Source organism: Gobio gobio (assembly GCF_949357685.1).
Source record: "Gobio gobio genome assembly, chromosome: 2".
NCBI classification, from domain to species: Eukaryota; Metazoa; Chordata; class Actinopteri; order Cypriniformes; family Gobionidae; genus Gobio; species Gobio gobio.
Window position 1 is genome coordinate 23345163 of NC_137098.1, and position 11305 is coordinate 23356467.

The 11305-nt window shown below is 35.2% G+C and overlaps 1 protein-coding gene across 2 annotated transcripts in view; it reads left to right on the top strand.

Annotated features, from left to right (window-relative positions):
- The window catches only part of dennd4c (DENN/MADD domain containing 4C), a 159541-nt gene extending 151032 nt beyond the window's left edge, over positions 1-8509 (top strand). For both annotated transcript variants that reach the window (XM_079810951.1, XM_079810952.1), the window contains exons 32-34: positions 265-418; positions 5421-5485; positions 6541-8509. In XM_079810951.1, coding sequence (XP_079667077.1) covers positions 265-418; positions 5421-5485; positions 6541-6677 — 356 coding nt within the window. In that variant the 3' untranslated portion in view covers positions 6678-8509. The remainder of the gene's footprint in view (positions 1-264; positions 419-5420; positions 5486-6540) is intronic.
- Positions 8510-11305: the final 2796 nt, after the last annotated feature.

The following is an 11305-nucleotide window of genomic DNA, read 5'->3' on the forward strand; positions in this document are numbered from 1 at the left end:
TCAACAAAAATATCTTCATTTGTGTTCCGAAGATGAACGGAGGTCTTACGGGTGTCGAACGACATGAGGGTGAGTAATTAATGACAGAATTTTCATTTTTGGGTGAACTAACCCTTTAATGTTCATTATCATGGTGTGATAAGATCTTAGATGTGCACATCTAAATAAACCTAATAAATAGCGTTGAGAAACCTCATGAATGTATTGCCATTAAGCTACTTAAGCTCATGTATGACACTGAATGTGAGTGTCTTTGTTGTGCAGTGCAAAGAAAGGGAACTCTAGCCCCCACTGACCACCAGGAGACTCGAACTCTACTGAACAGCATCGTACGCAGCATTCAGACGAACGATGTTTATGGCCCCATCAACATGCTCCTAAGGGAGATCAAGAAACACCCAGAAGCTAAACGGCAGAGGTTGGACATGCATACTATATCTTGTATATATGACTAGTTCTGATAGGTCATTTACAAACAATCTGCTAGCAATCACATTGTTTACTACATGGGACGAGGCTGACTGACCTCTGTTGCTTCTGCAGCCAATGGGTTGCTTGCTTAACATTTCAATAGTCGTATTCAGTGTTTGCTGTGAGCTGGTCCTGCATTGAATTGATTTCCAATAGTCATTTTTACCTTAATAAGGGCAATTTATGTTGCTTCCTTATTAAATGTATCTGTGTTGTCGTTTATGTTAAATATTTAAATGTAACCAGTTACTTCAAACAACATCAATATCAACAAAAGTCATCTTTATACTGGTGACATGGCATGTTTAGCCTACACAAAGTATGTAAATTATAAAAAATAAAAAACTATATTTTAAATAATAATAATTAATGTTAGGATACATAAAAAATGTCTTGGTGGCATGAAGAATCAATCTCTTGATTACATCATATTTTCATATTGTTTATGAGAATCTGTGAGAGTACACAATTACTCAGCCGTTATCAGCGGATTTCTTCATCACTGGTGACTAATCTAAACGCCTCTAATTTGCCGTTGCATTCATACGCTCAACAGAAACGCGTGATTAGTTATAATGCTCAATGCTGCAAAAAACAATGCGTAAAAAGTAATCTTGGAGGCAACATGAGCAGATCTAAATATAATGCTATAGTCAACACTTTTCATGCATTTTGACATTTCACTTTACTTTTGACAGTCGTAATAGATTTAGTTTCATTTATACAGGGGATTTTATTATCTTGAATTTGAGGGGCATTTTTTCCATTTTGATGACATTTTTGGCACAAGGCCCTGTTCATTTCTAAAGCTGGAACATAAACCCATGCTTAGAATGAGTATATGCAGTTTGCTTGTAAAGAAATATGAGTAGTTCTTTACAGGCCAATACTTCCGTAATATTTCTATACAGTGTTTATAAAAGTCAATGAGCTTGATCATGCAATGAGAAATAAGTCTACAGGGAGTGCAGAATTATTAGGCACGTTGATTTTCTGATCATATTTTTTTTCCAGGCACATTTGACCAATTCCAAACCACAGTAATTTGAAGAATTCATCTTCCAGAATCTGGCAGTACGTTTTGGGAGTTCATTTTTAGTCCATCTCTGCAAAACGGACTTCAGGATGGACTAAAATGAACTCCCAAAACGTACTGCCAGATTCTGGAAGATGAATTCTTCAAACAGTGGTACTAGAGGATGTGGTGCTGGTCCTTCAAGAGTCACTCTCAACCTATCTGTCCATAAAGCCTATAAAAAAAAACCTTCTTCATGTATTTTACAACACTTCAGCTTGTGATTCTTATCTAGTGGGGGTCATTTTTTAGGATTCTTTACCTAACTGAAGTCTCTGAGATCCTGACACCTTGCACTTCTGGAGACTCCAGGTAGGTTGCAGCTTTGGAAAATGGTGGCGCTGGAGACTAAAGGGTTCCTGATGGTTTCACCCTTAATTCTTCACCTTAATTCTTAATTCTTTTGCAGTTAATAGGTGTCTTTTCTTCACCACCTGTTTTTGTCAGATCCTGCTGACCCAACGAGCATTTCACTGTCCAATGGTCATGCCTTAACTGCAATGTCTAGTATTGCATTAGTATTGCATCCTTCTCATGGGCATTTAATACTTTTTGACTTTTCAGTCTGAGTTAAATCTCTTTTTTGGCTCAATTTATCTGTAAAAGAAAACATGCCTAATAATTCTGCACACCTGAATATAAGGTGATTTTCATTTCCAGCCTTCATGAACAATTATATATCACTTATACATTATTAAATACTAAATCAATAGTAGTTATTAGGATTACTGTGGTTTGGAATTGGTCAAATGTGCCTGGAAAAAAAATATGATCCGAAAATCAACGTGCCTAATAATTCTGCACTCCCTGTATTGCCACCTTGCGTACCGCCACCATGCTAAGTGATGGTCTAATCATAACCTCCTTAGTTATAAGAAGAAGGTATCAAAGCACTTTTTTGCGAGTAGCAGCCAACATTGCCTTGCCAATGGGCTAGATTTGTTGGTTGCAAGAAAAACACAGTAAAAAATAAATCATACAGTATTTACAGGAGCAAATTTAGTACTTATGAACCTATATGTGTGTGTTTTATGTTTGGAATGATTTCAAACAATATAGTAAATGTCAAGAATGTGAACCTGGGCTTACATTTTACTGTATATAGTACTAGCACATATTTTAGGTTATTACACATTAAACAGTGTACGTTACTATTTATATAATTTAATTTATTACCCTTGCCTTAAATAAAAAATGATAACAGTGATTACTTTGTATAGCATTAAGAATGGTAGCCTAGTTTTCTAATATATGTCATGCATTAGTGTACTTTACGTCAATATTGTAACCCACATTATTCAATATTTGTCACAAGTACAAATGTTTTAAATTTTAAACGCTATGTATTTCAATAGGTAACGCACATACTTTTCTGTTATCTATCATCTATACGTATACCAGTGGTTCCCAATCCTGGTCCTGGAGTAACCCCAACACTCCACATTTTAGTCTCCCTAATCAAACGCACCCTAATTCAACAAGCCCATTAGTAAAGACTCTAAGACAAAAACCAGGTGCTTCTCAATCGGAAGGATAGTAAGGCTATATCACAGCTGTCCACGTCATCAAGCTCTTTATTTCGCATCCTTCATTTGGCTTATTTTGAAGGATGCATCAAGTGTATCCTTTGCGTCCTCCAATCACCCACAATCAAGTCAAGTCACCTTTATTTCTATAGCGTTTTTCACAACACAGATTGCTTCAAAGCAGCTTCACAATGATGATAGGAAATTAATTTAGTTTTAGATGAAAAGCTAGTAAGTACGTTTTTGATTTTTTAATTTCTGTTGTAAAAACTTGATTTCAAAATGTAAAAACGCATGTAAAAATTATAAGTGTGAATCAAAAAATTAAAAGCGCATTTTAAAATAAAATAAATAACAAGCATGATTTTGTCTCTTAAATGTCTTAGTGTGTGTTTTGATCATAATTTAGACTTTTTTAAACCTAATGTCAGCTTTTTATCTCATAATTAGGACTTTTAATCATAATTTAGATTTTTAAGTCATAATTTTGACTTTAAATCCAAAATTTTGAATTTCAACTGTTCCTCTTTAATGAATTTAATCATAATTGAAATGAGCTGATCAGTAAAATAGTTGAATATCCTTTGCAAACATTCCAGTTCATATAAAAGAATTATAGAAAAAATGAATTGCCGCCGAGCTTGTCCAATTTCACTACGGTAATGCAAGACAAAAAATTATTTTAGAGATGAATGCATTATGTTTACTTTTGTTTTGTTGTAAATGAATTACATAATGCTAAACAGATGGTTGTAATTACCTGTACTCCATTAATAGAAAGGCCGTTATTTGTAAAGCTTTTTAATATAATTCAACATATAATTCTAATAGTATTTTTGTGCCATGACAGTGTGGGTGTTTCGTTCTAGTGTTTAATGCTGAGGAAAACTCTAGCCTACAAACCTCCGAAGGACTGGACTAGGAAGGATGCAGACTCACTAGGATGCAGCCTTTCTTTTTGAGAAGCACCCTATGTGTGTTAGAGCCCTGCCTTAAGGCCTGTTCACACCGGGACGATTTTCGCACGCGTTTATCGCCGACGTTTAACGCCTCGGGACTAAACAATGGGCGCCAATGTGAGTGTTCACACCGACGCGCAAAACGACAGGCGTAAAAGCGTCATTTAAAAAAAAAAAAAAACGCCTCGGGTTCGTTTTTTTATTTTGACGCAGCGCGTAAAAAACTGTCCGACCAATGAGATCGGCGCTTTTGTTCACGTGCCTGGAGCTGCTGAAGTGACAGTAAAACACGACTTGGTGGCGCTCAAGCACAAAACGCTCTTGCCGAGCACACATTGATACGACGAAGAAGTAGTAAGTAGACAAAGAAGATTAACTGCTAATGCTGCTTGCCAGTTAGCAAAAAGTGTGTGAATGGTTTTGTCCATATACATAATATGTCTATGGTTTTGGCAAGCACGTAAATACTGTCTCTCTTCTCCTTCTGTGTGACAAGCGAGTGTCAGAGGCTTAAAGTGCCGCAGTACCACCTTGTGTACCGGGAGCGCATCGACTGAATGTGCACGTTCACTCGGCGCAGCGCCAGTGAAAATCGCTTGGGTGTGAACACTCAAGACGCGCCGAAAAACGGCACGAAAAACGCTGGCGATAAGCGCGCGCGATATTCGTCCCGGTGTGTACAGGCCTTTATACTGAGAACTGCACAGGACATGCAAAAAATATATATTGTGTCTATTAATTGGTTGAGCACTTTTTTAAATTAATTTAGTCCTTTTGTTTTAGTTAAATAAATATTATTAATTTGTTCCCATTATGTTACTAGGCCTACAACAAAGGATCAAAAAGTAATATGTGGTCACAACTTGACTAAAAGATGATTGTTGATATCATTTTACCACATAAATTAGACATTAAGGTTGAAGTCTTGGGACAGTTATATTTCTTAATTATTGCAAATTTGCATATAGAGTCCAGTGTTGTATTCCCTGGATAATTTAATGCAATGAAGAGTTTATAATATAAACTCTAGGCTAGTACTGTACAGTAAAAAGTAAGCACACTCCAAACATTGCCAACATTTTGTTGTAACAGTAGTCAAATAGCTGGAATCTTACGCATTTCTATGATTTAATCACTCTTCTGCAGCAACAGGAGCATTAAAAGCAGAAGTTTACATAGTAGATCTAGTCCACCAAGACCAAATACATTAACTGTATCATATTCATGGCATGTGCTAAAACTATCCCAAGAGTTTTCGCAACTGAACTGATTAAGCTTAATATGCCCTGTTGTTTGTGATCACCAAGGTCTAACTCATTTGCTATAATTTTGTCATATATGAGTGTATGAGTATCTTGTGCTCTAATTAACTCTTCTTTTCATGTCCAGGAGTATCTATAGGGAAATTTTGTTTCTGTCACTTGTTGCCTTAGGAAAGGAGAACATTGATGTTGGTAAGTGAATGCTGTTCTTTAATTTCACATGAAAGTGATTTCATTACAGTCATTACATGACTGTAGATTTTGTGAGGTTTACCCACTAAGCACTTATTAAATGTAATAAAAAATCTGTCAAGAACATGTCAAAAGAAAGTTAAAAATTTTATTTGCATAAAGAACATGAAGTATATGTTTAGGATCATTATGATGCATTGAGATGCAATATTTTTCATTGAAACGGAATTTGTCTTTATGCAAATAAATCTCATTCTCATTAATGTAAAGTGAAAAAAAATATGAGATATGAATGAACGCATGAAATGATATGAAATTAAATTTTGTTAGAAAGTACATTAAGGGCCGGATTTACTAACAGCTTGCCCCAGCACAAAACCCTCTGTTGGCGTTAAAAAACTACTGTCAGGATTTATTAAAGACACGCAGTGAAAAATTAGCACTGACAAGGTGTGGACAGGGTTATTTTTGCGGCTGAACTTATTGCATATGCATTTGTAGGAATTTCCCTTTCAGATGCAAAATTTATGGGAGGAGAGTATTTAAATTAATCACACAATGTGATTTACTAAGATTTGCCCTTTACTGGTGTTTGCACCATTATTTACCGTCCCCAAAAAAGCACTTCTTAAACCAGATGCTAACTGGTAGATTGAGTTGGTCATTATGGAAATGATCCGGCTGCATCTGTGATTAATTTGCACCTTGTCAGTCGATCACGCACAGAACTTTCCACTCCCATCTGCACTTTTTCGCTCTCACGCTACTTTGCCCTGTTTAGTGAATCTAGTCCTAAGTATTTATATCTCATGCTATCTGTTGTTGGAAAAAATTTAATTAGTCCAATAATTTAAAAAAAAAGTTAATATCCATTACTGGAAATGAGATTGATTTCTGTATTAGAGTAATGAGAATTTTGAAGGAAAATGCTTAATTGTCAAATATATTAAACACCTAAATGTTAATCTTAATGGCAAATTTCTGGCAAATATAGTCACATCCTTGTAAGATTAACTTCTTAACTGTCTTTTTTACCTTTTGTTTTTCCCTCACAGAAGCATTTAATCGTGAATACCGTCTTGCATACAATGAGCTCAGCGCAGAACAGCTTAAAGTCCTATCCCCCATTGACAGACCACCAAGCAACGGTGTGCAGTGGTGCCTCAAATGCTTCGGAGCCCCGTTCATCTGATCTGCACTTCTGACCCACAGTGACTGTAAAAGCCCTAAGTCAGAGACAGGATGTAAAGTAATTTCTTTCGTTTGCACCATCACCTTAAATGGTACTTTTTTTTTAAATCATCTACCAGAATAAAAGCAAATTGGCTTCTTTCCTCTGAAATTCCTGAGAGTGTCATGGCACCAGCCGTACAGCGGGTAGACACTGCATTTTACTGTCGGTCTTCAGATGTTGAACACCTGCCTCTTGTGTGTGAACCCTTTTCAAACTGCAGTGGAATTAAATGAAAGACTGAAATCTTCTTACTGTAAGATGTCTCTCTACACAGCCGTTCACTCTAGCTTCTTTCTTCAGCCGACCTGTGGAAGGATTCTGTGGATATGGAGAGAGCATTCTGGAGAGGTGTCAGTGACAATGGTCTTATTTGATGTGCACTTTCAGAAAGAGTTGCTTTATCGTTCTTCATTGTCGCCATGTGTTTTATATATATTTTTCTATATTGGGAAATTTGAACTCTGTTGTCTTTCTGAGGGATCTTTGGCTAGATTTCTGTGGAGTCTTAAACACAGAGCCCTTCAACTGTCACAGTTCAAGGTGAGAGGTTTGTGTGGTTGTGAGTGAGTGAGTGAGTGTGTATGTGCATGTACATTGGCTAGACCACATCTTAAAGTGAGATAATGTGAGAGAGGACAATCAGATGAATTTCAGAACATTCCCGAAAGCATCTCTAATATCTTAAACAGATGCTAGAATGAATATGAATGACGGAATTGCGATAAACTGTTGATTTGTTTCTTAGAAATACATACTTTAGACCTAAATGTAGGATAATGATGTACTGTGGAAAATAGCGTTACACACATCAGGAATGGAGGAGACGATTTATGAAGTAACTCTTTATTAATGCATTCACACACATATACACATTTGTTTTAATGCTTTGAAAAAACATAAAAGATAGTTTCATCATCTGTATTAAGACTCTTTACCACAGAAAAGAAAATGTCAATAGAACCTCAAACAAGAATATATCTCAAAATATGTTTTAAACTTGCTTTTTAATCTCCTAGATGACTTTAGTTATGGCAAATTAGTGTCCATGAATTTTCTTGAAATCTTTTTTTCTCTGGTCCCATTGTACAAGCGAATCCAAAGGATGTAAAAGTCACTGCCATTAGTGAATGAATCAGTAAAATCAAAATAGTTATTGTGCCTTGTTATCAAGTCAAGGTAGGAGACTTGTGGATTTGTAAAAAATAAAGATTAATTTACTACTAATAAATTAACCTGAACAATTGGATTGCCTTTATCATTTTAATTTATTCCCCTACTCTTTTCTTTCATTGAATATACTGTATGTATTTCTTGATAGTTTAAATGAAACATCATCCCTTTGTTTGTGGAACAAGCCAGGTGCAAACAAAGTATGTTAAAATTACTTTTGTCTTATTATCTATGAAATGTTATTGTATGTGATGCATGATGAGACTTTTTGGCTTCATCACGGTTTTCCCAAATTACAAAATCTGTATGTCTAATCTAGCTATAGTATATTTGTGAGAAGATACAGATTGGCATATCACGATAATATAGGAGTTATTGTTTTTACTAGGTGGATATATTGTGCAGGCTTATTATCTCATTAGTCTTGAATGCTTGCATCACATGGCCACATAAAATAGGGAAAACTCTGATGCACCAAACTTTTAAGAAATTATAATCACCTGTAACTGTATCATTTCATTTAATCTGCTGTTTATGGTTGGGACTTCATCTGAACAGTCTCATTCTAACACATGGCCTTGGAAAATCCCAAATTAAACAACATTGTGCTTGACAGACTATAATGAGCTTTAAAGTCGACATGAAATGGATATTCACCCTATCTATTTTCTAAATACTTGCTATTAATCAAGTGCTTAAATATGCTTAATATGTGCAATACATTTTTTTTCAAGATTTACGCATTTCAATTAATAGTAAAATTGCATCAAATTTAATTTAATAATCCTTATGAATGAGTCGATTTCTTTTTTCAATTTATTTATACGAATCACAAACTAAAAGGTCCGTTCCATTAAGATTTCCACACTGTAAATCGCTCAAAATAATTAATTGGTTTGAGTAGGACAAACTTAAATTAAACAAATTAGTTATTCAGTCAAAAAGTTCACAGAACTGATATATTTTAAGTACCGTTTCGTCGTTTTGAGTTTTATGTAAATATTTATTTTAATTTAGATGAACTTAAGTTTAACTGAAACTGGGCAGGGATTTCTATTTCCCAGCATGATTTGCCCATGGCACTCAAAAGTAGGGATGCACCGAATCCAGGATTCGGGTTCGGATTCGGCCGAATATTGGGCTTTTTGACGGGGTTCGGTTTCTCCCGAACCTCAGAATTTTTTTCCACCGAACCCGAACCCTAGGCTTGCACTATGCGCGCCCCACTGGTCGAACGTAATGATGCCGCCATTGAAAGTGTAAATGGAACTCATGAACAGAAAGCGTGGCAGTAGCTACTTTAAGTCAAAAGAAGGAGATTCAAGTCGAGCTACATGTTAAATGTGCAATGGCGATTTGTCTCGTGATGACAAGGACCCTAAACAACAGCCGCTGTTAAAACATTTGCTTATGAAACATCATTCCTATGCATGAAGGAATCTACAGACAGCAGCCAAAATGTATTTTATTTTACCGTACAAACAGCCACATATAGATCAGATAAAATATAAATAAAAATAATAAAATACATACGCCTACACTAAATATTTTTCACTTAAATAATTATCAAATTAAGATGGCAAAACGAAAATACACTGAATCCGTAAGCTTTGAAGAACCGGAATTTTTTTTTTTTTTTTTGTCAAATAAAAATAGAAGGCCTGGCTACCTCAATCCACACCTTGTATGTTTTTGGTATTAATCGGTCAAAGTTCTTACTTTCGTTTAACGGTTAAATGGTCAATAGCATCCCTACACTGCTGTGGACGTTGTTTACTTCGGTAATGTGTTTACTGTGATAATGGACTGAGGATGGGAGAAGGATTCGGTTTCGGCCGAATCTTAACCAGTGGATTCGGTATTCGGCCGAACCCCAAAAATCTGGATTCGGTGCATCCCTACTCAAAAGGGAGAGCTACCAAAGTGGTGCATGCAGCTTTGTTTGAGAGCAAGTATGTTAAATGCTTTATATTACTGCACTCATTCAGCAAGTGCTATACCATGCTATTGTTAACATGTTAGCAAATTAGCATTTCTTGTTTTGAATTGGCTTGTTATAGCTAGCTAATTTTACATTAATAAAAATGTTCACATTGAGGTTACGTGAACATTTTTAATTAGATGTATGAATTAGTGTACTCAAACATTTAAAGTTAAAAACAATTCAAATGTACACTGAAAAAAATTTGGAGTGACATTTACTTAAAAAAAGCTAGGCAACTTTTTCCACACAGAAAGTGCTTGTAATATTTACTCGGGCTATTTCTAAGTAATATTTACTTACTAGAACCACTTATTTTTTATGTAAAATACACAAGTAAATTGCACTGGCAATACTCATCTATAGATTGTAACTTTCACTCAGATTACCATTGCATCCAATTACAAAACCCAAGTGAACATTGCTGATATTTCTTTGTGTTTCTTACTCATCTTTTCTTTGTAATTATTAAGTAATATTTATTATGAATGTACTAGTTAATATTAATCTAATTAAGTAAATATTTTTATTGTTCTATTAAATAATAATTCAATATTTTCCAAAACAAATATTTGCAGCTTAAGGGACACTTTTATTTCACAGTCGAAATGACATAGATATATGTAAAATATCTACATAACATTATAACCACAAAAACATGGCCATAGAACTCCTTGCTTGCAAATTTCAGTGCATATATACATACATATACATAGTCCATACATCAAGTGAATTCAGAGACCGTTATGAAGCTCAAAAGTAAAGCAGTATAGAATTTGAAAAATTAAATGTGGAATAACAAAGCACCAACTGACTTTAGGACTGATATTCCAGCATACAAAGGAATACAGTGTTAAGAGTTGACTTTCCCCTTCCAATTCTGTAATTCCATCAATTGGGCTCTATTACAAACAAGTTTCAACCAATCAGATAGCTGGCCTTAGCATGGGAAAAAAAAACATGCTATTCAAAAACTCAGCGTGCACTGTCCCCTTTCTTCTAATCAACTTTCAGAACAGTAAATACATACTTCAACTCTGTCCATTAACAGTTGCAATCACTACCTTTGCAGACATTCTCAGAACGTTCAGGACAGAAAGAACTTATATAAAACTGAGCAACACTTGAAATCACTGTCAGAAAACAGACACAAAATGCAAACAAATTGTTTGTGCTGGACTAAGGCACAAATAACACTGGCAAGTTTCTTGTGGAGAGACTGGACATTTGCTGAGATTCTCAGGTGATCAGAACAAACAGAGCTTATATAAAACTGACCAACACTTGAAATCACTGCCAAAATCTAAAGAGACTGATTGTGCTGGACAAAAGCACAAATAACAATGGCACACTCACGCTAAAAGTTTCTTGTGGAGAGACTGGACCTTTGGTGACATTTTAAGGATGTCAAGCTGAAGAAACAGCTTCTGAATAC